Source organism: Nannizzia gypsea, genomic scaffold (assembly GCF_000150975.2).
Source record: "Nannizzia gypsea CBS 118893 supercont1.1 genomic scaffold, whole genome shotgun sequence".
NCBI classification, from domain to species: domain Eukaryota; kingdom Fungi; phylum Ascomycota; class Eurotiomycetes; order Onygenales; family Arthrodermataceae; genus Nannizzia; species Nannizzia gypsea.
In genome coordinates this window covers 1,077,768-1,103,297 of record NW_003345201.1, presented here as the reverse complement: position 1 = coordinate 1,103,297, position 25,530 = coordinate 1,077,768, and the positions used below count along the sequence as shown (strand labels likewise).

The 25,530-nt window shown below is 47.1% G+C and overlaps 11 protein-coding genes across 11 annotated transcripts; 6 read left to right on the top strand and 5 right to left on the bottom strand.

Moving 5' to 3' along the window:
• Positions 1 to 1,503: 1,503 nt before the first annotated feature.
• On the bottom strand, positions 1,504 to 2,391 carry MGYG_00397 (hypothetical protein; the record flags this gene model as incomplete). The annotated part of the gene is made up of 1 exon (XM_003176262.1): positions 1,504 to 2,391. The coding sequence occupies one exon, from the start codon at positions 2,389 to 2,391 to the stop codon at positions 1,504 to 1,506; it is 888 nt and encodes a 295-aa protein (XP_003176310.1).
• Positions 2,392 to 3,072: 681 nt separating this feature from the next.
• Positions 3,073 to 3,627, top strand: MGYG_00396 (hypothetical protein; the record flags this gene model as incomplete). The annotated part of the gene is made up of 1 exon (XM_003176261.1): positions 3,073 to 3,627. One exon carries the CDS (start codon positions 3,073 to 3,075, stop codon positions 3,625 to 3,627), a length of 555 nt encoding a protein of 184 aa, XP_003176309.1.
• A 360-nt stretch (positions 3,628 to 3,987) lies between these two features.
• MGYG_00395 (hypothetical protein) lies at positions 3,988 to 5,608 on the top strand (the record flags this gene model as incomplete). Its single annotated transcript, XM_003176260.1, has 2 exons — positions 3,988 to 4,066; positions 4,152 to 5,608. 2 exons carry the CDS (start codon positions 3,988 to 3,990, stop codon positions 5,606 to 5,608), a joined length of 1,536 nt encoding a protein of 511 aa, XP_003176308.1.
• Positions 5,609 to 6,028: 420 nt separating this feature from the next.
• MGYG_00394 (hypothetical protein) lies at positions 6,029 to 8,708 on the bottom strand (the record flags this gene model as incomplete). The annotated part of the gene is made up of 6 exons (XM_003176259.1): positions 6,029 to 7,693; positions 7,752 to 7,852; positions 7,943 to 8,183; positions 8,256 to 8,374; positions 8,445 to 8,537; positions 8,660 to 8,708. The coding sequence occupies 6 exons, from the start codon at positions 8,706 to 8,708 to the stop codon at positions 6,029 to 6,031; spliced, it is 2,268 nt and encodes a 755-aa protein (XP_003176307.1).
• A 621-nt stretch (positions 8,709 to 9,329) lies between these two features.
• On the bottom strand, positions 9,330 to 12,176 carry MGYG_00393 (iron-sulfur clusters transporter atm1; the record flags this gene model as incomplete). Its single annotated transcript, XM_003176258.1, has 8 exons — positions 9,330 to 9,358; positions 9,423 to 9,639; positions 9,710 to 10,756; positions 10,814 to 11,082; positions 11,147 to 11,261; positions 11,317 to 11,376; positions 11,434 to 11,723; positions 12,011 to 12,176. 8 exons carry the CDS (start codon positions 12,174 to 12,176, stop codon positions 9,330 to 9,332), a joined length of 2,193 nt encoding a protein of 730 aa, XP_003176306.1.
• A 105-nt stretch (positions 12,177 to 12,281) lies between these two features.
• MGYG_00392 (hypothetical protein) lies at positions 12,282 to 13,775 on the top strand (the record flags this gene model as incomplete). Its single annotated transcript, XM_003176257.1, has 7 exons — positions 12,282 to 12,459; positions 12,516 to 12,634; positions 12,702 to 12,773; positions 12,833 to 13,003; positions 13,067 to 13,185; positions 13,239 to 13,455; positions 13,515 to 13,775. 7 exons carry the CDS (start codon positions 12,282 to 12,284, stop codon positions 13,773 to 13,775), a joined length of 1,137 nt encoding a protein of 378 aa, XP_003176305.1.
• Positions 13,776 to 14,089: 314 nt separating this feature from the next.
• On the bottom strand, positions 14,090 to 16,843 carry MGYG_00391 (hypothetical protein; the record flags this gene model as incomplete). The annotated part of the gene is made up of 1 exon (XM_003176256.1): positions 14,090 to 16,843. The coding sequence occupies one exon, from the start codon at positions 16,841 to 16,843 to the stop codon at positions 14,090 to 14,092; it is 2,754 nt and encodes a 917-aa protein (XP_003176304.1).
• A 1,301-nt stretch (positions 16,844 to 18,144) lies between these two features.
• Positions 18,145 to 19,242, top strand: MGYG_00390 (metalloprotease 1; the record flags this gene model as incomplete). The annotated part of the gene is made up of 5 exons (XM_003176255.1): positions 18,145 to 18,369; positions 18,430 to 18,654; positions 18,711 to 18,846; positions 18,912 to 19,086; positions 19,149 to 19,242. 5 exons carry the CDS (start codon positions 18,145 to 18,147, stop codon positions 19,240 to 19,242), a joined length of 855 nt encoding a protein of 284 aa, XP_003176303.1.
• Positions 19,243 to 20,751: 1,509 nt separating this feature from the next.
• Positions 20,752 to 21,893, top strand: MGYG_00389 (metalloprotease 1; the record flags this gene model as incomplete). Its single annotated transcript, XM_003176254.1, has 5 exons — positions 20,752 to 20,967; positions 21,034 to 21,243; positions 21,310 to 21,454; positions 21,517 to 21,685; positions 21,752 to 21,893. The coding sequence occupies 5 exons, from the start codon at positions 20,752 to 20,754 to the stop codon at positions 21,891 to 21,893; spliced, it is 882 nt and encodes a 293-aa protein (XP_003176302.1).
• Positions 21,894 to 22,287: 394 nt separating this feature from the next.
• Positions 22,288 to 23,165, top strand: MGYG_00388 (hypothetical protein; the record flags this gene model as incomplete). Its single annotated transcript, XM_003176253.1, has 2 exons — positions 22,288 to 22,477; positions 22,534 to 23,165. The coding sequence occupies 2 exons, from the start codon at positions 22,288 to 22,290 to the stop codon at positions 23,163 to 23,165; spliced, it is 822 nt and encodes a 273-aa protein (XP_003176301.1).
• Positions 23,166 to 23,754: 589 nt separating this feature from the next.
• On the bottom strand, positions 23,755 to 24,264 carry MGYG_00387 (hypothetical protein; the record flags this gene model as incomplete). Its single annotated transcript, XM_003176252.1, has 2 exons — positions 23,755 to 23,856; positions 24,013 to 24,264. The coding sequence occupies 2 exons, from the start codon at positions 24,262 to 24,264 to the stop codon at positions 23,755 to 23,757; spliced, it is 354 nt and encodes a 117-aa protein (XP_003176300.1).
• Between the last annotated feature and the right edge of the window lie 1,266 nt (positions 24,265 to 25,530).

Below are 25,530 nucleotides of genomic sequence, written 5' to 3'. Positions count from 1 at the left end.
TGAGGATAGAGCGTCAACCGCCGACCTTTCCTTAGCCGCTAAGATTCATAATCCTTGCACTGGCTCGATGGACACCGAGGAGTCAAGTTGACGGCGGGTCAATAGTGTATTTTTTGATGCTTTGGTTAGGTTAAGGCTGGGGTTAGAGTGAGCCCACATCATACCAGTGGTCGGGTCGGCAGGGTGAAGTTAAATCTTTGATATTTCTTCAAGCTCTGTTCCCAGATAATACGCTCCAGGTTCCGACCAGGGACAAGAGTTAGCGTGCGGGTGGCTGGTAATAGCAGATCGCGTAGGACGGGGCTTTGCTCCATTGTATCAATCCTGTATTGATACTAGATGCCTGTTGGTTCGAAACATATCAGGAACTCACCGAATGACAGATAGTAGTCATGTGTCAATGTGACAGCATTCGACGGGCTGCCCATTTTCGGGCCGTTAATAAGATGAGTGATGCCAGGATCAAACATATTCAAAATCCGGAGTACATTCTTCTTCGAGTCGCTCTAGAGCGTTTTGTGGGTATAACGAAAGACACAATACATTCCAGCAGACATACTAGGTCAGTGTCCCGGGGTGCAACTCCGTCGAGTCCGTTACGCCTGGGCATAGGTTTTCGTAAAGGAGCTGAAAAAAAGAACAAGAGGAATTCATCTTGAGCTTCAATATGTTCAAACGTGGCCTGGATGAGTGATGCCGGTTTATAGCTGCGGCGGATAGTTTCATTTCCTCGCTGTGGAAGTACGCCGCATGGGGTTGAACATGTTCAAGATATGAGCGGGATCCTGCTCGACGCCGTAAGGCTAGAAGAGTGGTTGCCGTTTCACGCTGTTGAGAATTTTAGTGAGACCGTTCCTAAAGATGGCTGATGTCGATGCAAGGCCATTTTATTTTGATAGAGCTGGTGAATACGGCAAACGCAAGTGAAGTGAGCTCGATACCTAGGTAGTTAAAGCGGGTCGCTAGGAACAACATCATGCCGAGCGGATTTTTGCCCGGGAGAACTCACCCCGAATGGCTAACGACACTCTCGAGCCATCGTGCGAAGTCTGGCAAAAGTGCATTTCCGTACATGCATACAAATGGAGGCCACGCTTATATTGACACAGGTAGCGAAGATATCTGTTTGACCGTACGCGCAGCTAGATGAAATATAAAGCAGCATTTGCCTCTACCAGCCATCTTAATGCACCCCGTATATTAACTAGTTAGCTAAGTGTTCAATGTACATGGAAATAATTCAATTAACTAAGCCTGATAATAATACGATCTTTTTGAGCTTTTTGGAGTGCTTTCCTCATGACTGAATACAAATTTCATATCAAACTCCTTCCACCGCAGTAGGTTTGACGCACATGACGAGTTGTAGAGAGTGTGTCTTGTAGTTTCCACCCTTCCATCCCCTTTAATGAGGGGGCCGTCATATTAGGTGCATATCTGGGGAGGGCCCAGAAAAAGGAGTCAAGGTCATGGCCGCGTGTTCTCGACTACCCTTGATCTCTATCAGAACAAAACCCTCCTGGCGGCATTGATACCACTAAGATCCCACTTCTGCGGCGCAGTCAAATCCATCCACTCTGACCAGTCGCCCCAGAAAGCAGGTCTCAAAATCTGTGCATATTCCCAATAATCCGGATACCACCCTGCGTATTCCCAGTCCAATATTCCCGTGATATTGTTCTGCTCGTCGATCATAATATTGCGAGGCGCGATATCAGCATGCGTAAACACTGACCTGTTAGAACGCGGCAACATGTCAGGTAGCTCATGCTCGTATCGACGACCTCCAAAGTGTAGATAACGTTCGAAGATGCGGGCGCGCAAATCTGGATCACTCTTCAGGGGTCGGGCTGGATCCTCCAGGTCTGCAAGCAATGGGCTTCTTGTAAGGGAGCCATCGGCCGCGCACTGGAAAAGACCCTTAAGTTCCGGGGGACGAGGGATAGTTCGTATCTGAGAGATCATATTCCAGACTTGAAGGCAAACAGACCTTTTGCTCTCTTCGTCCAGTGTATTCCACTTCTTTTCTAGGGTAACCCCTTCAATAAAAGTCATCCCAATGCTCCCATGGTCAGGCCTGAATTTTGCGAAAAGGACCTCAGGCACAGGAACCGAAGTGTTTTTAAATACCATTCTCATCGCTTCAGCCTCAGCACGCCGCACGCCATGCCCAGACTTGTTCACCAACGAAAAGTCATGCACAAGTACTAACCGGCCCATCTGTTTGCTAAGGACGGTGATTACTTCCTGCTCCGGAGGAAGACTTAATGGATTAATGTTGCTTGAACAGGGGAATACTTTTTCATCAGATTTGATGTAATGCTTGCCCTCTCGCATATATTGAGTTTGGAAAGGAAGGCCATCTGAAGGGTTTTCAGTTGTGCAAGACATGTTGGAGAAAGACCGTTAGCAGCCAGCTTCGTTCAGATCATGGTCAAGCTGCGTATTTTTGACTGTCCTGGAAGATAAAATCTGCCCTAGGTTTCCTAAAAGGGTAAGAGCGGCCACTATACCCCCTAACACCCCCTGTCAGTGGCTTTTTTTAGTGGCTCCACCACAGTCTTTTGCACGTTGCCGTAGTTACTTATTAGGACAGCATCCATAACTATAAGTACAGTATAGCGAGAGCAATACTCCGTACGATGCATTACTACCTAGGTAGGCTCTTAAGGAAGCATTTTGATATCGACACCGTCAAACGTTATACCCAAGGTTGTAATTATTTGCCATCCATCTAGAAAGAGAATTGAGCCGGAGTACACCTGTTCCGTTCCGAAGGTCGGGACCTCACCTCAGATTGCACTTTTCGATACAGCAATCACATCCGTTTATCACCTAATATCTATCACAAAACAAAAATTCGAAGGCCTAATGCCCCAAGGATACCCTGGGTAATGTGTGCGAGTTGTAGCTAAAGTGGAATATTCCAACATAAACGGACGTGATTGCTGCATCAAAAAGTACGAGAGTCAAGCAAAACCTGATGAAAATCAATGACTTAACACACAAATAACATCGTGAGTGGGTGATGGAGCACCTATTTATTCCATATTACTAAACTTGAAGCAGGAAATGAGCGACTATCCAACTTCTGATACTCCTGTCAAGAGAGCTGGTCTGAGAGAGATATGCGAGGTCAATGGCCGTCACTTCCGTAGAAAGCTGGGCACTCAGCAATGGCTTGAATACCAACCCGACAATACCCCATCACCAGCCAGCCAGTCCCAGTCCCAGCCTCTTGATCTCTCGCTGGTTCACCACAGACAGGGCGAGGGCGAACCTTTACATTGGGCTCTACTTGTTGCCCGCGAAAACCAGCCGGGCATGGTATATCAGGTCAAGGGAGATGCAGAATACATGACGTACACGCCTTCGGACCTCCCGATTGACATAACTATTTCTGAGTCTTTCTTGACTATGTACCATTTGGCTGTTGTGACTACGGAACAGGCCGCGGTGGTGAAAGAGGTCGCCGAGAACGAAATCCCTCCTCAGGCGCCAAACCGGCAATCAGTGACGGAGAACTGCCAAGGTTGGACCGTTCGAGTTGTTGCAAGATTGGTTGAGAAGGGCGTTGTATCAAATGCAAAGCTTCAGATGGCTGAATCAATGATGCAACCAGTTTGAGGCTAGTAGGCTTAATATCAATTCGTTTCACTCTGTCCTTCCTCACGTCACTTTATGTTGTCTCTCCTTCACCTACGCGTCTTTCTTAAACCCCCCTATTTATTTTTCTTAAACTTTTTCTTTCTCTCTTCTTCTTTTTCTTCTTCTTCTTCTTCCTTCAACCCCCTAACACAATTGATACCACAAAAAGACCCATTAACTACAAGCTGCTTGCTGGTAAGCCGCTTACTCCTTTGCTGCATTCCTTATATATTTATCTAGATCTACTTTGTTAAGAGACGCATCTATAACGCTGCTAACCATAGTATCATACCATCTAGACGCCTTCTTCCGTGTCTACCTGTGTATCTTCTAGATACAATGAGAAGTAAGATGAAGACTAATACCTTCATCTTTGCGAGTCTCTTTCTTGCAGGCTCTGTGGCTGCTAGACCTCATAGTACGTTCTGCTTTTAACGCCTTTCACTCAGGGGCGTTACTACGCGTCTTATCTTGGACCATACACTTATTTACTTTTACTACAGACCACAATCATGCTAGCCGCGTGGAGAAACGCGCCTATGTAACTGATACCATTGTTGTTAAGGTTCCTGAGGTCATTAACTGGGTTGATAATACTGGTAGTACTATCACTATTGAGACCAAGGGGGATATAAAGACGTTTACCAGGGTCCATCCAACCCCTAACAATGGTGATATTGGCACTATCGCTACTCCTAATACCCCTACCATGGCCACTCCTACGGTTACCAATATACCCACTTCTCCATTCACCTCTGTCTCCAAGCCAACCCCTACTACTGAGATGAAGATCCCTGAACTAAAGCCCACGGAAACCAACCCAACTGGGCCGAAGGCCACGATCATCAAGCCTACTCAGCCCGTGATTACAGAGCCAAAGATGACTGATAAGCTAACTGGAGTGAAGCCAGTTGAACCAACAATGACTGAGCCAAAGACCACAGAGGCCAAGCCACATGAGCCTACCATTACGGGTCCAGAGACCACGGCTAAATTAACTGAAATCAAATCTACTGGGCCTACGACCACTAGAGTGAGCCCAACTGAAGCTGGGCCTACAGATTCGAAGACCACTTCTGCTCAGACTTTAACTCCAAGCAAGTCTTCAAATGTACCAAAGACACCCCACAAACCTCCAGCTCCTACTGTCTCGCCTCCTAAGAACCCTGCTGAAGAAGGGAAGCCTGGAAACGGATTTGGAATATGCTATGCGCCATATACTGCTGCTGGAAAATGTAAGACCCAAGATCAAGTCAACGTAGACTTTGCAAAGCTAAATGAGTATGGAATTGTTCGTTCCTATGGTATTGACTGCAACCAAATTGCAATGATGCTCAGTGCAGCAAAGATCTACAACAAGAAAGTTATGCTTGGGCTATTCACCATTCAGAATATCGATTCTGAGTTGAACATCTTTCTTGCCGCCGCAAAGAACAACTGGTCATACATTTACGCCGTTGCCATTGGCAATGAGGTTGTCAACACCGGGAAATCATCAGCTGATGCCCTCGCCAATGCCGTCAACCATTCCCGTGCTGTTCTTCGCTCCAATGGATACAACGGCCCAGTCGTAGCCGTCGACACCGTCAATGCTATGGTCGCTCACCCTGAAATCTGCCACGCATCTGATTTCTGTGCTGTCAACATCCACCCGTTCTTTGATCCTCATACTTCCGCCGCTGAAGCTGGACAGTTTGTTAGAGAGCAGTCTAAGGCCGTTTCTAATGCAGTACATGGAGCCAAGCGAGTTATTGTCACTGAAACCGGATGGCCTCACGGCGGTTATGGAAATGGAGAAGCACTTCCGTCACGAGAGAATCAACGTATTGCTATCGAGAGCTTGAAGCAGGCGTACAAAGATACCAATGGAGAGCTGATGTTGTTCTCCGCCTTCGATGATCCATGGAAGGTAGACGGCCCTAACACTTTCGGCGCAGAGAAGTACTGGGGTATGCAGTGAACAGTGACTGAAATAACTCGCCTGTCTTATTGTCGTTCATCAGGAAGATATGAGCATGCTGATTTTACGAGAAACGAAAGGATGCTGCAACTAAAGTGAAAACACATTATGACGATATGCAGTCGAATTTGAAAGGACGGGAAAAGGAACTACAAAAAGGAGGAAAAGAGCAAAAAAATGATTAAAACCCAAGGTGGTTGTTTCAAAGGGGATGTATATATTAGCTTAGTATACTTTAGCACATCAAATCAAAACCCCTTCTGTCACCAAAATGCTACCTGCTTTGCCACTTTGCATTTGTAGAAGTGGTACTGAATTACTTTGATGGGATGCAGCAATTACAGCCATGGCAAGAAGAAAATGATATAAATTTAAATCGCTATGCAATAAGTACGAACCTGGCAAAAATAAATAAAACCCTTAGGTGACATGCGATTTCTGCATCTGCTCTGAAAGTTTGTTCTCAACCATTTCCACTGTTATGATTGGAGTGGCGGGAGATTCTGTCCCTCCGTTTGTGTGCGATGTTTGCTGCTGAGATGGATGTAAACTGTGGTTGGCTTCGGTAGGGGATGGTGTGCAAATTTGGGCATCGGGAGTAACATGGCCATTGCTGTCTTCATGCTTCTGGTGGTGCTGATGCGCACGCCAGCGTCTGGTTCTGGGTGGTTCTGGCTTCTGGGATGGCCGGCTAGGCGGGCAGTTATGTGGATTGTGCGGAGGGGGCGGAGGAGGGCGTGTGGCCGAGTGCTGCTGCCTGGTGTGGTGGTGGGAATGGGATTTGACGGGATGAGGTGGAGGCACTGATTGTGAAGATCTGCGAGGAGGAGGAACTGCTGGGGGGGTTGTAGGGTGGTGAATATGAGTCTTGTGCGAGGCAGAAGATGGAGGGAAGCAGTATGAAGAGGCAGGTGTGATCGGATCAGGCGATTGAACCACAGGTTCCCTTGGGCTCGAGCAAGAAGTATTGTCTTCAGGTTTACGAACAGGAGAGGAGGCCGACGTAGCATTGTCTGCTGCATTTTCCAGTTCTGCCGGATGTAATTTCGATATCCCTGATTCTGAGAATCCTCGACATCCACGACTAGTGCTTCCCTTCTCATCCTTTTCCTTTGATTCAGCTCGTCGACGTGCTCTGGAACGGCGTGCCACTGGGGGCTCTGGCTTTTGTTTCGCCGCCCCTTTGCTCGGTACAATGACGCCAGGCCTTTCTTTGTGAGAAGCTACCTTTGCAATGCTATGGGATGAAGAGCGTGCAGACTCAAACCCGGGGGCGGCTGACGCAGTAGCCGGATGTTGAATCGGTGATGATGAGGTATCATGTCCGTGCAGATTCTCGTCTAGGCTCGTCTGAGGTGAAATTGGTGAACCGATACTAGGGGCTTCCACGCTTCCCAGGGAATCTGTATTGGAATGGCCATTCGTCCTCGAATTCTCAATCGATACTGGTTCAGATAACTCCTTTGCGAACCAATTAGTTCCCTCACATATCCAGTCAACTTGTGCACACCGCAAGACAAGTCTTTTTGTGGTGTCATCCACTTCGTTGAAATGAAGAATCCTTTCACTATTATCACCATCTTCTGTATCAGACCATTGGCCCCTAATTAGAGTTGTGAAGAGCTTTCTAAGTTCCTCTCGTCTATCGTGCGGAGGGTACTTCAGTTGAGTGTGAGCAAGAAGTGGGTATAGAACTCTGAGATATGTATGGCGGAGGGGCATTGCATCTTCAGGGAGATCATAAAGGTTACGGATAAGAATATCGACAAGAACACGAAGGTCATTAGTATAAAAATATTCATAAGTTGAGGGCGTCGTGAATAGCAAGTATAGAATCTTGAGAGTGAGAAGCTGTAAGGAAGTTTCATCTATTTCCATGTGATTAGCGTACGACGGAGTTTCAGGGGTGGAAGCGGAAAAGGTACCCTCGCGGTTAAGGAGAAGAATAATATTTTCTCCAAAAGTTTTATAGAGACTGCCATGCATTGACAAAACTTTCATTACTTTGTTCGTCAATGGCACAGTTGTAGTCCTATCTCCGGTTGGGTCATGGCTTGATACCATGAATTGCTCATTGAGAACTAGCTATAAAGCAGCCAAGTCAGAATTGACCAGGCCGGAAGAGGTGAAAAGGGTATCTTACTAAAACACGAATCACAGCATAATGATAGGGGTCATTTGGCTCTTCCGGGGGCTCTTCGATTATTTGTAGGAGATATTTTATGAACTCATCGTCCACAGTCACTATAAGGTGAAGAGGTAAGTAAATAATCGCATCAAGCCAGTACCAGCCACCTGGCAGCACAGAAGCCCAGTTATCACCCCGGGACTCACCTAGGTCTTCAATCTTAACCCGCTGGATTCTTGACATTTCATACAACAGATCCATCAACAACCGATGAAGGCTGGCTTCAATACTACTTCCAGAATGGTCATCGCCCTTTAGTGATTGTATTAATTCCAATAGTCGACAAAACGCCCCTTCTTCACACATCATCTCAAAGGTGGTTTCATTCTCACACCCGTCGAAAAGGAGGAACGACACAATCCCGAGAAGATTGTCATGCGAATCTTCCTATGAGACGAATTACCACCCATTAGCTGTGATGCCTTACACCAAAACGAGGCTGGAAGTACCCATGTATACCTGGAGCAAGCTGTATATTATTTGAAGTCGTATATAATCTGCATTTTTTGTAAATAGCGGAGATGACAAAACCAGCTCTGTACACCGTGTAATGTCATGGTCGAGGTCGAAGAAGTCATCTGCGCAGGAGTTTTGTGTCAACGATCGAAAATGCTGACAACTATTCCCACGGGAGGGCAGTTTAAATACCTCTGCAACTCTCGAGCAATGATAAATATGTGCGCAAGCTGTCGTCGATCTCTTCATGTGAATCGCATTGCCGTTTTAGAACATCGTCCAATTCTACCGTCGAAGCCATTTGGTTAGCAAACCATATTCAAAACTAAGACGGTACTATAACCACTGATTCACCAGCGTCCTAGAGGCGCATGAAAGGGTAGATCCCCAGGCATATCCCTACTCACCATTCCAGAACTGTTCTTCTGTTCTCAAACTGCTGGCTTCGAAGTCCATTCCTGTGGTCAAGCATGTCTGAGTGAGTTATGTTTCCCTGGCCGTCGTAGTTCCCGTAAGATCAAAAGCACCGAGGTAGGAAAGGAGGAGGAGAGAGCGGCCCTATAATAACAAGGAAAAGAAGGTTCCGCAGGCTCAGGCCCGGAGAAATGGAAATGAATAAGAACGGGCCAAATCTGCCTTGGGATGCAAGCAAGCAAGCGGACGCCGAAGAAATTCTGGGGAAAGTTCACGACAGTCACTTGTATATATTACGTAAGCATCGTCTGACCAGCGTCATACTTCGTTCATGAGGTGAATTCAATGACAATTTACATACATATCCCTGTTGAAGCAGATACTTGGATACGAAGTTACTGGTTTATTCGAAAGGCAGAGGCTAGGTAGAAAGGGGTACGAAGGAGTGACAATAGCGTAGCAATAGTGCGCATTCGCAAACATACAACGAAACTGGCATCTATACTGAACACTGAACGCATCTATTGGGATATTTAGAATGTCCTTAAAAATGGGAAGAAGAGCCCTTGCACAAAAACACCAGAAAATGGGTATACGACCGCCGAGAGCCTCTATATAACCTTCAGTTTTATTTTCTAATTCCACATCGACCCCAGCTGTGTATTATATGGCGGCAATGTCGGTCTCTTGGGCTGTTTTGGGACGTGTCAGTATGTTGGCTTTGAATATGGGGGCTGAGCCTAGGAAGGGACTTACTATTCCATAGCTCTGCATACACGCCGCCTAAATCGAGGAGTTCAATATGGGTACCACTTTCTACCACATGGCCATCTTTTAGAACAATAATCTGGTCGCTGTCATAGATTGTACGAAGTCGATGAGCCACAAACACACTTGTTCGAGCCTTGTCCTTTAGAATGCTGTTGATGTTTTGAAGTAGAGCCTGCTCGGTATACGTGTCGAGAGCAGAGGTCTGTTTCACCAAGAATTAGTAAACGCTGATCTGCGAGTTCATTGCGAGAGATACAAGGGAATAAACACACCGCTTCATCGAAGAAAAGTAAGGGCGGGTCTTTTAAAATCAATCGGGAGACCGCAAGCCTCTGTTTTTCACCACCTGATATCATCATCCCCCGCTCTCCAACAGGTGTGTCGTATCCGGCAGGTAATCGCTCGATCAGGTCATGGATATGGGCTCGTTGTGCGGCCTGCTTCACCTCCTCAGTAGTAGCATCGATTTTCCCGTAGCGGATATTATGTTCGATTGTGTTATTAAACAGAGGGGTGTCTTGTGGCACAACTCCAATCGCCTTTCTCAGGCTGGACACAGTCAGGCCACGAATATCTTGGCCATCGATCAATATACGACCCTCATGCACGTCATAAAATCGGAAAAGGAGTCGAAGTATTGTTGATTTTCCACACCCACTTGGCCCGACAATGGCGATTTTTTTGCCAGCTGGAATGGTGAAGGATACGTTTTTCAAGATTGGCCTGTCTGGTAGATAACCAAAAGTAACATTCTCGAATCGGATTTCGCCGCCTTGCCTAAGCTGTAAGGGTTTCGCATTGGGTGCTTCCTTAATGTTGATGTTAACCTTTTGCAAGTTGAAAAGAGTCTCCATGTCCATTAAGGACTGTCTGAGTTCCCGGTACACAGAACCTAGGAAGTTGAGTGGCATCGAGAGTTGGAATACCAGTTGGTTAACCATCACAAGATCGCCAACTGTTAACTGGCCGGTAGCCACACCATCGGACGCCAGGTACATCATGGCAGCCAGTGCACTCGAGAAGATCATGTTTTGGCCGGAATTTAAAAACGCTAGTGAAGTTGTGACTTTGATTGAAGCAGCTTCGTACTTCTTCAACGCCTGGTCATATCGTGAAACTTCAAACTGTTCATTATTGAAATATTTGACAGCCTCGTAGTTAATCAGGGAATCGACTGCTACTGTTGCCCCCTGGTTATCGGCTGCATTTGCCTGTTTTCGAAACTTTGTTCGCCAGGCTGTGGTAGTAATGGTAAAAGCAGTATAGGCTAGCATGGTTGCAGCAGTGATTGCAGCAAACTTAGCGCCGTATTGATACGTCTAAAAAAAAGGGTTAGTAGTTTGCGATTAATATAAATTTATGAAAGAACGCCATACCAAAATTCCGCAAACCATTGAGATTTCTAATGCTGTTGGGAAAACATGAAAGACCATGGACGTCAACAAAAAGCTGATGCCTTTCGTTCCTCTGTCGATGGCGCGAGTAAGTCCTCCTGTTTGGCGACTCAAATGAAAATTCAGGTCGAGTCTGAGAAGGTGGTCAAAAACATTTCGAGCAACCTTACGGATCGCCTTTTGAGCAACGCTAGCAAACACAGCGTTTCTCAACTCTTGAAACAAAGTTGCTCCGATTCTTGTTACGCCATCTATATCCAGGTCATGTAGTTAGGGATTGAAGGTTCAAATAGTCAAAAAAGGACCAGTTCATACATGCTATAATCATGGATCCCCCAACTGTCCAGGCGGTTCCGCCTATAGCGGCAAAATCAACATTCATAGAGTCGACTATGCTTTTAAAATAAAAAGGGACTTGAACATTGAGAATCTAGTGTTGATTAGCCGGAAAAGATAATGACATCCGAGGCTCCATGACAACAAACCTTTCCGCCTATAAGCAGAGATAAAGCTATCCCGACTCGAAGTTTTGTGTTCCAGTCATCCTAGTATCATTTAGTCATGATATTCAATGCATTGAGCAATGCTCAATTGCTGCCCACCTTTGGCCAAAGATATTTCGCCATCTCTTTCATGATAGCCCAGTCCACTTTTCTCTGTTCCTTCGACGTGACAGTAGCCTCCGAGAGCAAAGCTCCCGGTTTCTTGTTTCCTGGTTTTAAGCCCGCGACATCCTTCTCTCCAGTACTCCGCACTTTGTCGGTATTAGACAATGTTACTCCGTTACCAAGCTGCGCAGTCTGCTTAACAGGGTCACCAGGTTTCTCTTTCAGCAGCCCTCCCCTCGTTGTGAATGTGCAGCATGCTCCGCCATGGCGATACAATCCATGGCCTGACCGACTCGAAATATGGACACGAGACCAGGAAAGGTTTCTATGCGCAACGGGAATGCAATTGCGCGGTTCGCAGAAGCATGTCGTCTCACAGTAAGTAGGGTCTGCAGCTAACGCAGGGTATGTATTCTAGTAATTGACTGTCCCGGTCTTTCGAAAATTCATGATGTCATGGTAGGGCGATTAGTTGCATGTGTCTATCCACGACCTGGGGGAAGAGGTTGGTTTAGCGGAGCGCTCCAACAATAGAGTATAGAACACTTAGCTACCGGATATCGTATCCCACTTCTCCTGCTCTTCCTGAAGAGTCCTGATGCCCACGGCTTGCTCAAGAGCAGCGAGATAAAAAGCTGTCGAATATTTGCACCAAGCAGGCAATCAAGCCGCGCCTTTGCGTGATAAATTGGGTTCGCCTTATCAAGCTTGTTTGTCTTGTTTGTTTTCACCGTCATATTTTCCTGAACCTCGAGTTGCTTTCAGCAAAGAATCACAGAAACCCGCAGCAAGAGGGCAGGCATTGCATGTCTACTCAGCTTGCGGAATACACAGTCGCATCAATGAGGCGATTAATACCCAGAGGGGGCGCCAGGCCCTCGAGCCACCTTAGGCCGAGCTCAAGATGCGGCCGGAGGAGACACATCCATATCCAAGCCATCCCGAGCAGCCAACTTCATTCAGTGACAAACGAAAACTTCCACACTGTGTCTACTACTGCTAGATCTGCTATATCTCCCGGTTAGTGTATCTTCTCTTAATTTACGTCAACTTCGTATGTTGACCTAGAGTTACAGATGCAAAATTCGAAGTTGTCGGTTCGCCCTATTCGTTACTTTCCGTCTCCCTATCGGCATCCCAGAATCTTTATACAAGGCGTGGAACGCTCGTTGGGCTAAGTGGGAAAGCAGAAAACGTATGGCTGTCAATATATACGGAAAAGGTGTTGGAATATATGGCTGAATTGAAAAAATTCATAAAAGGTTGTTTCTACTCTGCGGATCCTTGAGCCGTTCCGGCGGGCGGCACTCGGAATTCCATTTCTATACCAAAAGGTTAGAATACTCTTATCTCAAAACAGCTCTTCCTTGTTTCTGACTGTTTTGATTTGTAGGTATCCTCCACCAGTCCCGTGTCTGCGCTGATTACCGTGAAATCGCCAGTGACATCGCTTGCCCTTCTACAGCTTAATGGGACGGTAGATTGGATGCTAGCACAGCGGAATGCTCTTTTGGCGTGGACAGGTCACTCGTTGACAGTAAAACCAAGAGTCAACAACCAATTGGTATATATTGCCATACCTTATTTTTCAACGCATGTCTACGAACGAGTAAGCTAATCTGTGAAGAGTATAATGCATTGGGGAAATTCTGAAGTTACAGGGAGAGGCCTCATTGCACTGGCTGGAAAGGGGCAAGTATACTCTATAGACCTGAAGGAAGGGGAACAGTATATCGCCCACCCAAGGTATGTGGAACTGATCCAAAATTTCCATTCATACACTAATGTCTACCGTGAAGTAATGTCGTTGCCTATACCATGACATCAACTCCTCCCCAACCTTACAGGTTCAAGTCAACGACCCTAAGATTCCAGGTACCTAATCTGGGTGTTGGGAAACGCCTATCGAATACGAACATTGTGTCAAATCTATCAAAGTCAGACACTTGGATGGCACTCATGAGAATCTTTCATACATTTAGAACGTGGACAAGAAGGACTATTTGGGGTGATAGGGTAAGTTCTCAAGCCAATGCTAAAGCTGTGACCTATCCGCTTATAATCCATAACAATAGCTCTTTTTGCAATTCCAAGGTCCTACCACCCTACTTGTGCAATCTCGAGCCGCGCGCATTAACGATATCTTAACCGACCGAGAGGTAAATGAAATCGCCGATGCCACCCCAGGAGCCACTAGGGCTGCAGTGGAAGCAACTGAAGTGCCGTCGCCTGAGGAAATTGCTGGCAAGGCTGCTGCCAAAAAGGAAAACTACCAACGGCAAAGCGTTGCAAGTGTCCTTCAAGACGGAAAAGTCGACATCAAGTCCACTGAATAGGCTCTTGAGAGCAGACTTAAGGGGAAAGAATACTAAAGCCTTTACGCTTTAGGCTGCCCGTGTATTATTACTGCTGCTTACGCTACTATAGTTGTTTCTTAGTGCCAAATGTACTGCATAGATGGTTATCTTTCATATACAACCCTTAGCGAACCCCATTCGGCAACGGTAAAAGTTATACATTTACCAATAGAGCGTAGAAAAGCTTACGCTTAGCCCTATATTTATTCAAAGTATTTCTAGGTAACTCTATATACTGTGTTAAGCACGATTTGGACGGTGATAGTATCATTAACTACTTAATTCCCCTATAACTAGGAAGAAAATTCATGCAGCTTATGTTTTGTCCTATATCCGCAAAAGGGTTTATATCCCGGTCCCCTCTGGGCGCCAGCTTCCTCCAGCATACGGAGTGAACGTTTTCTATTTGATTCTCTAGCTTCATAACCAACTCCGCCCGGAGATTTCTTTATCTCTGCCAAATCAAGTGGCGTTTGTTGTTCGTCGTTTAGAATGGAAGGATCCGCGCCTGAATGTAGCAACAGCTGGACCACTTTGGAGCTTTCAAATGGCAGGGGGAGAGGGTACGGCAAGTATAGGTAGTATAGGGAGGAAAGATTTCCCATCGGGTTTTCGAACAGCAAATTCGTTTCCAACACAGCTAAATGTAGGGCTGTCCAGCCATTGGGATCCTGTAGGTTAAGAATTGACCGAACATATGGACTTGAAGTGCTTGCCGGTTCGTTGCCACTTGGGCCATTCGGATCCACAGTATCCAAGTTTGAAGACTCGTCCTCTTGTGTGCGTTGTTTCAGAGCCTTGATGAGTTGAGAAAGCTGCAAAATATGCCCTCCCAATGAAGCATAATGAAGAGCCGTGCATCCTCGACTATCCCGGCTAGCGGGATCGATACCGGCGGCAAGCAGTTGCGTCAGATCATAATCTAATTCACTAATACACGCGAGGTGTATGGGGGTCAACAAGGACTGGTTCACTAAGGACGGATCAGCTCCTTTATCCAAGAGATACCGAAAGAGGCCAGTTGCAAATGTTTTGCTCCGATCGTTGCAACGATGAGCAATATCGTGGAGGACTGTGTTGCCAAACTCATCTTGGACTTTGACGTCAGCTCCGGCTTCCACTAGTAGCTTGATAATTGGCTCCTGGCTACCGCCCATCAAGCAAAATGGAGATATAATAGATCCACCACGCCGATTTGGGAGTGAGACATCTACACCTCTATCAAGAAGTAGACGCACGATCAGTTCGCGTTGCTTTCTTGAAACACCCTTGGACAAGGCGACAGCTTCAAGGACGCCACAGCCCTCCTCAGTGCGAATGTTGATATCAGCATCCCAGTCAAGTAGTAATGCGGCAATATCTAGATTGCCGGCTATAACAGCTGCAATTAACGGAGGAATATTCTTTTCTTCCGTTTCTCCTATCCTTAAATCTCCACATTTTGAGATATCTGCGCCCTTCTCTAGAAGTAACCGAACAGCCCCCAAGGACTCTCTTTCGATAGCATAAATAATCGGGGTATCATTACTAAATAGTTGTTGCCAGTTAGGATCTGCCCCATGATCAAGCAGGAGTCTAATGATATCCTCAACCCCGTGTTTTATCGAAACGTGAAGGGGAGGCGATGTTGTATAACGACCTGGCTGTAAACTGGAAGCCTTCACACCTGCATTTAAAAGATACCGGAGCATCTCTACGTCATGTTTAACAATTGCGCCGTGTAACGTCATGCTATGAATTGGTTCAGGTATAGACTCTGCGCCGGTGATCTCTAGAAAATATTTGACAACGTTAAAATGTCCATAATGAATGGCATAGTGGATGGGTGCTTGGCCTCTAGCATCGAGGGCGGAAGGATCAGCCCCCTTACTGGCAAGGAGCCTTGAGATGGCTGTCAAGGGATACCCAGCAGTGGCAGCAAAATGTATCGCACAGGCTCCTCGATAATCTTTAGCAGTTACAGAAGCGCCTGCGGCCAAAAGAATCTCTGATACTGCAATATGATTGTGACAAATCGCAAGGTGAAGCGGAGTCCGTTGATAGTTATCTTGAGCAGTTATATCTGCTCCAAGGCTAACTAGATATTTAACCAGCTCTGCATTGCCATTCATAGATGCTGTGTGCAAAACTGTACGGTCGTTACTACCTCGTTTGGAAAGCTCCAAGCCATGGCTGAGAAGTAAATCAATTATCTCTCTGTGGCCAGTAGAGAATTCAGTATCTCTATGTTTAAACTCTGTGCTATGGTGGGGAGCAGAGTTCATTTTAGAAGATATGGTCATCAAGGCAGTTTCCTGGGATTTAGTCTCTTCGGCAGGGTTGACTCCGTTATTGAGAAGAAACTCTACAGCAGGTTTCTGACCGTGGAATGCCGCAAAATGCAGCGGCTGCCATCCTAAATAAATGTCGGCTTCGCTAAGAGAGCAGCCATGGGCCATAATGAGCGAAAGTAAATCAACACGACCCTGGCAGGCAGCGGCATGTATCGCTCGAATTCCTCTTGTGGACAAAGAACCATGTCTTTCTGGCATTTTAAGCCGGACTCCAGCATCGATTAGTAGCATGTATATCTCCGGAAAACCAGATACAATCGCGTCATTCAATGCATCTGCACAATCATTTGATGGATCTGATAAATCCACACTATCATGTAATATTTTCTGGACGATATCCAGATACCCCTTTTGTGCAGAATTCTCCAATGCAGACTTATAGCAATCGCGACGGGTGAAGCGACGCCCCGAGTGTCCATTCCTTCGTGGCAATGATTTGTCCGCTTTCAGAATATCTAGCAGCATGTTCGCCATTTCTGTATGGCCCGAATATATCGACCAGTCGAGGATAGTTTCAGGTTTAGCAGTATTCAACCCTTGGCCGAGTTGACTCAGTGCGTTCTTCATCGTATTAGGGGTGAACTCCGTACAGAGTCGCTTTGCAGTTCTGACAAGAGCTCTGAGGTCCCGTGGATCAAGATGCTCTCCAATCATCTGCATAATTTCACTTGGAAGCGTGGTGAGGGCGAGGGGTGGGCTTCTTGGGTCGGCCATGATGCTACCTCGTAGATAATTCTCGCAAGATGTGTGGGTATCACGAAATACCAGCAACTAGCTATACTGGTAGGCCTGGCGGACTGCTAACTAGTTAACTATTTGAAGGCGCATACGGTTCAATCGGGCCTAAGGGCGGGAGGGCCTTGGTATCAAGCGTCTTCGGCTACCCGTCTGCTTTGCTCGATGTTGGTACGATGTGGACAGCAGGCAGCAGCCAGAAGAAAATATGATGAGAGTACATACATAACTAAATAATTTAGGTACCTAACTAGTCAATAACGACTAGGATATAACTTTATGCTAGTTAACTCAGGGATCATGCTAAATATTTAACTATACTTACTATTAAGAAGACCGAGCATGGGGGATAACAAGAAAACACCTGAGGCCCTATCCACGAACACCTGTCGTCGTCATGATGGTTCACTTGAAATACATGGTGGACCAGGCACTATGGGTTGAAAGAGAGGCAGCGGATGCTTGGTCTCCGGCCTCCAAGGCAACGAGGTAGTACCTTATAACTAGTGGGCTACGGAATGGAGTATAGGTGTTTAGCAAGCACATTAACTAAATAATAGGCAACTGATATGGCTGCAGATTCAATATATCCTTAACCAATTATGCGATAGAAGGCGGGCTTCCACTGGTTCCTAGGCTGATCAGGATTGGCATCTTCTGATAACTATAGCCAGTCAACAATAAACATATCGATACTACTTCATCTTGTGGCTGGACGTCACTTCTCTATCACCGCCACCCTGAGCGCGCTTTACGTAGCCATCAGGCGCCTTGATAGCCTCCATGACTCAGGCTTACCGGCGTCTCTTATTTTAAAGAACAGCTTTGTTGCTCTCTTGCATCAAGCTTCGCCACATTTCACTGGGTTGCTCGGTAATAGCCGACGCGAGGTGGTAGTTATAGGAACTCCTTTCACCAAACGCAGGGACAGAAAACATATCCCCTGCTGCGATATGCAGTTTTTTTACCGGTTCTTCCGTGATACCCTCCGTTGGTGTTTCTTTCTAGATCCCACAACCGGATTCAGAATTAACAGGTGAGAGGCGCAAAGCTGGATCAAGTCATACAGAGGTGCCTGAATATTCAACAATATCAGCAACTCCAGGACGGGTTGGGAGAGACAGACAGAGAGCAGAGGTTGCAGATCTTTATTGTGGGAGAAAAAGATATAAGAAATATAAAGGATGGCTTCCCGCTCCATTCGTCTTTTCCTTCTTCCTTTGGAATCGTAGAGCTTTTCCTATCCTTGTCAAGGGTCTTCGCATCTCTTGTTCTCCAAGATGCGGTTCTCTGTTGTACTCTCCGTCATTGCAGCTCTCAGGCCTGTTGTTGCCACTCATGGCTGCGGAAGTTCCCCCCATGACTCCTTTGATGCCGAGATAGGGAGATTGAGGCGCGAGGAGGGTGACTCTGGCCACAAGGATTTTCATGGTTCCAGCACCCCTCACGTTACCATTGACACCTACGTCCACTTCGTCTTCGGAGATGGACAGGGCAAACTAAGTGTGCGGTAGCTACCGTCTAAAATCCTTGGAACTGGCTCGTTGGCCACTAACTTTTTATAGAATATCTACTTTGAGAGGCAAATCGAGGTTTTGAATGAGCGCTTTGCACCAGCCGGATTCAGTTTCAGGCTCCTGGAAACTACACGGACCAAGAACAATGAGTGGGTTAAGCAAGCTTACACTGATAGGAGCATGGTGTCTGCGCTCCGACAGGGCGACTACGCTACCCTTAATCTTTTCTACATCACTGAGTATGTTGATGATATTATTGGCGTATGTTTCCTTGTCCAAGCTGCTCCTTAGTATCTAGAAGTGAACTAATATTATCATAGGTCTGCAAGTATCCCAAGGAAGACCCAGACAAGATTGATATTGTGTACGACGGATGTTCCATTTGGACTGGTACCCTCCCTGGTACCGAAGAACCAGAACTCAACATGGGTATGACCACCGTCCACGAAGTTGGCCACTTCTTGGGTAAGTTACAGAGTATTCTCCATCTTGATAATTAATTTTATATGGTATCTAACTGCACCCTCAAGGGCTCAAACACCCCTTTTCTAACCCCGAAGCGGGAGGCTGCGACGAAGATGCTGACGGGATTGATGACACTCCCCGACAGGCCAATGCCACTAGTGGCTGCCCGGAATCCAAGGACACCTGCCCCGAATATTCGGGTAAAGACAACATCCACAACTATATGGACTACAGTGATGAGTATGTTATCTTATATATGCCCTATAATCTCTCTCTTATAACGGCTAATGATTCCTTTCAAGTTCCTGCATGGACACGTTTACTCCTGGCCAGATACATCGAATGCACATGATATGGCAACATTGGCGTCGTCCACAGAGGATGAGGTCCAAATGAACAACAACCAAACCCTCCAGCCCGAGAATTGCTAGGCCGAGGCTGAGCTTGTGAGTTCGGGACGAATTTCAAGGGTGTAACATATTTTCATCGCACCACCGGCTAAACAATACGAGATGGATATTGAGATTACATAATACACACAGCACTTACTCGTTATGATTAGGTCACGTGTCAACTCGAAAATGTCCATACAAATATATATTGAATATATTTACATATCTGTTTTGGTTCTCGGCTTAATAATGATGTAGGGTATTACATTACGTGGATATGTGATTCCAAAATATAAAAAAATACCCGTCTCGCACATAATTAGCCGCTAGATAGAATAAATTGCACACGTTTGCAAAGTGAGCTCAGACCTATCCCAGCTTATTAGGCGACTATATAGCTTAATCTGATTTGATGACATAACCCAACAGGTTCGCGTGGAGCGGCCTTCGCTAGACCATATTGGGCCAAGCAGCCGCCAATACGCGGAGACACCGAACCCTAAAATTAGACTCAGGTTGAAACCTTCCCTAGCGTTTCAAACCATTAAAAACCTCGACTTCACTGGTAAGAGAGAGTGTGGGAACAGCATCATTCGCCGTCCATCATCGTGATTCGGAGAAAAGGATGCCTGACCAGCACACTCCAGCCGTGGCTTGGTGTTACAGAGGTGGAGTATGGGGTACAGATGGCGTTTGATATGCATATATCCTGGCATCACGAAACCTTCTCGGGGCTTATCATTTCCACGTCTCAGGAAGCGATCGTCTCACTTCTGTCATGCACAGGAGAATTAACTCCATGTTGCAGGTCCTTTTTAACTTCAACGCAGATGGCGATCTATACATAAGAATGGCCTGACCACGGCAAATGCGTTGCCACTGGTTCTCACGTTGGTCAGGAGCGGCACCTTCTGATATAGCGCATTTGACGTCTGTATAAATACCGACGTGATGCTGTCCTGTGTCTCAACTGCGCTTCTCTGCCGCGGCTTGATTCTTTTAGCATCCTCCGCGTAGCAGTCAGACGCTTTGATGGCGGCCCTAGCCTACCCTTCACAGGCGGCTATTCGAGAATTTCCCTTCGGCCCTTGCATCAAAGCTCCACCACCTTTCTTCCCGATGGCGGAGTCACTTGGCGCAGTGTGGAAGGAAGCCGACCAGTAACATGGGTAAGGAGGGTTCCTTTCATCCAGACGAAGGCTGGAAAACTTCATGCTCTCTTTACCGTTGTGATCTGTTCCATCCATATGATACCCTCCAATCAGTGCTTTGATATCTTATGACTGGATCAGAGATGAGACTCACAAGGCGGTAACATGATACTCAACCCAACACTACCAAGAATAACCCCCGGGTAAAGGAGAGCACAGGGTTTTACCAGGGGGAAGTGAGGAGGGTATAAATATAAGAATGGCTGCCCATCCGTTCCTCTCCTCTCTCCTGGAATCTTCCCCTGAAAATTCTTCAGAGCTTCTCTTGTCTCCAGGATCTACACACTTCTCTCGTTTTCAAGATGCGTTTCTCAGTCTTTCTTCCAGCCATTGCTGCCCTTAGCTCTGCCGTTGCTGCTCAGCGTAGCTGCGGATCTATCCCTCACAAAGCCTTCAGCAATGAGCTGAAGGAGGCCATGGAAAATTCCCGCACCTCTAGCTTCAGCAATGTTACCTCCAACGTTACCATCAACACCTACTTCCATGTCATCACTGATGGCAACACTGGCAAGATTAGTGTATGACAGTTATCGTCTAGTGTCTTTGGGGCTTGCTCGTTGGCTGCTAACTTGATAACTATACAGGATGAAACTTTGCAGAAGCAAATCGCTGTCTTGAATTCTGACTACAAAGCATCTGGATTCAGCTTCAAACTCGTGGCATCCGACTCAGTCGACAACCCTACCTGGGCCGCTGGCGAGGATGATATGGGCATGAAGAGTGCCCTCCGAAAGGGTGGCTACGATACCCTCAATGTCTACTTTGTCCCCATGCTTAGGGAGGGCCTCCTTGGTGTACGTATACTATTTTACTACTTACCTTCAAACTTATCAACTGGAAAACAACTAACATCAACATAGTTCTGCTACTTCCCTATGAAAAACCCGTCTGAGGGGCAAAAGATCAAGGATGGATGCGTCATCAACTCCAATTCTGTCCCAGGAGGCTCAGCGCAGAACTACAATGAGGGCAAGACCACCACCCACGAAGTTGGCCATTTCATGGGTACGTTATTCATAATTAGCCTTGATGGTGGAACTTGTACAGTATCTAACTGAATTATAAAGGTCTCTACCATGTCTTCAACGAGCAGGAAGGAAACTGCCAGCAGGACGGTGACATGATTGAGGATACTCCTGTCCAGGGTTCCGCCTCCAGCGGATGCCCTACAGGGAAGGACTCCTGCCCGCAGCAAGGTGTCGACTCCATCCATAACTACATGGACTACAGCTACGAGTAAGTTTCTCTTCTTACATACGTATCATTTTGCTCGTACACAAGACTAATGACCCCCTCTTCTAGCTCATGCTTGACTGAGTTCAGTCCTGGTCAGATAAAGCGAATGCAGATGCTATGGCAGTTCCGTGCTGGAAGTGGCAGCGGGTCCGTAACACGGCCTCGACCAAAGCCTCCAGTTCTCATGGACTACGAGCACCGCTTGTAACTTTTGGGCTGATTTTCAAGGGCGATGAAGCTGGTTTTCGTCGCGCCACCGAAGTACATTGACATCGCTCGAACATATCTACATGCATATAGCCGTTTTGGCATTGCCTGCCTGTTGTATACTTACCTATGCTACCTTTGAACATATTAATGAAGGGTTAGACTGACTTAAAACGCACTCTCTGGCTGATGGGTTATCCAGAGAAAACGACCAAGCATCGCATCGCAGTTCTAGTAGTTATATACGAAGATCCCCGTAAAGAACAGGCCCGGGGTTCTTATCCCACGTCTTTAGTTAAGCACGTATTTCCAAGGGTATAAGCAAGGGGGGGCAACGACGTCAGTTTGTTCGATACCGAAATAACGTCGTCTAGCGAGACAGACGGTCTTCTACTATGGCTGCAAGCACGGCGAATATCTCTACGCGGGTGTCGTTGAGATGGCCGCCAGAGCCCGCGTTCGAGACGACCGACACGGCCTCGCTCTCGGTAGGCGGATGGTACGTCGACCTGCGGATCGAGCGTGAGTCTGGCAAGGTCGAGTGGGCGATGGCGGGCCAGAGAGTCGTTGAGAGCGAGTCTCCGTGTAAGTACAAGACTGCTGGTTAACTACGAACAACTAGTTAATGGTAACCGCTACAGCTATCGTCGTGTTCACTCACGCCATCGACTCGCTCCAGCTGTTCGATACAGCAGATATAGGCACCTTCCAGAAGCTGTCTAATGGAGATGACCTAGAAATGGGCAAGATGATCCGCCACGACCTACCGGGAGCTCCATATTGTGAATATGAAGAGCTATGGCGAAGTCTCGACATTCCCACGTCTGTGCCGAAGGGACGTGGATATGCATGGATTCTCGAGTCAGAAGAGATGCTCCCTAGCATCACAGTGCTCGGGCAAGAAGAGTATAAGGGCGCAAAGGTGGTGAAGACGTTCTTGGGCCGTGTGCCAGGCCACTACATCGCTCTGAGACAGACGCAGTGGTACCAAGAGAAGCAGGTCGATGGGAAGCCAGCCGTGACCAAAGTTGGAGGAGAGGTGTCCGGTCGGCGAGAGATGTGGGATGCCACCACAGGACAGAACGCTGCCGTCAAGTATGCCGTCGGCGCCGAGTGTGATAGGCTTCCATCTCTGGTGGCCGCCGGCGAGAGCCTGCAGTTCAGCGGCGAGGGAGAAGGGCTTTGGCGATCGCCTGGTCGAGCGGTTATCGTTGACGGCACGAAGTTCCTCGTCCGGGCTTTCGAAGAACTACCTCAAAGTAGAAGTGTTTAACTACCTGTTAGGTTTGGCAAAACAAGAATCATTGTGGTATTCTATGTATACATATTATTGGAACTAAACAGGAAGTTGCTGCACAGCTCCGTTCTTCTGTTGCACGACATACAGACGAGCATTCCCTGGAACAGTTGCAATATAAAGACGGCGCCCTCATCCCGCGGCCGGATAACTAGCCTCATCCCACCTTCGGCAGACGGGACAATGATTCCCTCCTCTAATGTCCAGCGCGAATTGGGATCACCCAGAAAGCCCCAACAGCTGAATCTCGGCCATGATGCCTTGGCGTAAGACACTTCCACTAGCCGTAGATACTGCAGTTGGTAAGCCAAACTGTTCAACTGGCTGGCTGAGGGACGCCCAGTGCGATCAAATCTGTGTCAAAGACAGTTATCAAATCGCTGCCGGTAATCATCCGGTGCGCAAGCTGTTGACCTGCAGGCTAAGGTCTAAGAATGTTAGTTAGCAAGTCTCCGTAACAGTGAGTAGAACAGGTTGACATACGGTCAAGCTTCATATCTGCTCGCTATTAGTGTGGACTCGCTCCTTTTAGTGTAGTGGCTGAATTTTTGATATAAACTTATATCTACAGCATCGGACACGGCCTCCGTTGGTGGAGAGGATAGTTATCAAGGGTATCACCGACCTCCACCTCGAACTCAGGGATAGGGGTATTCTCATCGCCGGGCTGGGAATACAACAACATCTGTTGAAGGAAAGAAACGTTCTCGCTAGTAACAGTCTCTCGGGTTTAGTACTGTTGACAAAGCCCTAGACAGAACGTGGGTAAGCAGTGGAGTGGATGAAACGTGAGCGTCTACTCCGTATAAGGAGGAATAATTACATCTGCCCAATGTATACGTCTAGGATTCAGGCTTTGGAGGTCGATAATCTTGCCATCTTGTATGTAGAACCGTGGCACAGCACATTTCTTCTCCTTATATACGTCGATAGCCACCTGGATATTTATTTTTTGCTCATTAGGTGTCTCAGGCTTATCACGGACGGCCTCGAGGTCGGTGATTCGTTTTGGTATGTCCCATTGTATGGGATTAGGACATATGGGCAGCGGGTTGAATGGAGGCCGCGAACCCATGGTGCTAGATAGTGATAATATAAGGGAGAAGAAACAGAAGCAGAAGCAGACGAGGTAGAAGTTGAAGTTGAAGTAAAAGGACGAAGCTGACCAGAAAGGCGACAAACAGGAAGAAGAAGAAGAAGAGGATGCGAAGAGTGAATCACTATATTCACTGGGTTAGCGACTCAGAGACTTTAGCCCTGGTATAGTCAAGTATGACTATAGCAGGCTACTTGTAGGAGTAGCTGGTAATTATTTTCTTATTAATAGACCCTATTACTTGGTTAAGCTAACGCTCCATGGTACAAGATGGACAACGGCAAAAGACGAGCATGGAAGGGCTTCTGGCTCTGTATATTTCTTCTTCACAGATGTTCATACATTTATCCACTTACATACATACAAACATACGTACATGGCGTTCCGGGCCAAGGGCGAAATATGGCTGGTTGGTTCATGACTGCTGAGATCAGTTTAAACACATGGCCAAGATCAGCCACAGGTTTCACAAGCCAGACGGATGGCGTCTGCACCAGGACGTAACTACTTGCCTGACACTGAACAACTCGAGAACGACGAACGACGACGTTCTCGACCTGCTGACTCGCTGGCGCTTTAATAATACACCCATCCTGATGGCTTGTCTTGCCGCCGAACGAGGCCGGTGAAATACGAGCATTGGCCCTGCTCTGCCTTCCCTGCAAGAACTCAAGCTTGAACCCCTGGCTTGGTGACGCATCATCATCCTTCTACTTGTCTTCTTGAACGCTCGAACGAACCATAACTACCAGGGATAAACGAGATGGAGATCTGATGAACACCAACAGGGACTGCGGCCAGCAGCACGCACGCTGCCTGTGCTGTCAGCCCGCCGGAGCATCTCGGCTTGCCCGTCTCGAAAGATGGAACCGTTTTGAGGCTCGAGTTAGCAGGTCTGCCTCAGTGTAGTTACTATTATTGCTCCGTGTTTTAACTAAGCTTTTCTCCTCCGGTGTGGATAGCATCTCTAGGCCGGCTTTAACTATAGAGTCTTGCTCCTGTTGTTGTTGTTGTTATTGAAAAGACAGGCGATGATGACGCTCTGATAGCTGGTTACCTGGTTGACTGCCCGGATCACACCGCTGGCGATGGCTTGCTTGTTGAGGATGCGCGACTCCCTTCCCCTTCCCGCAGATATGCTCCGTGTTAGCGTCCATCCTGCAGCCAGAGGCCGGGAGCGAGCCTGTCAGACAGCCCAAAACTCAACCCCCAACCTGATGCCCACTTGGCGGCTCCACGTCCCCT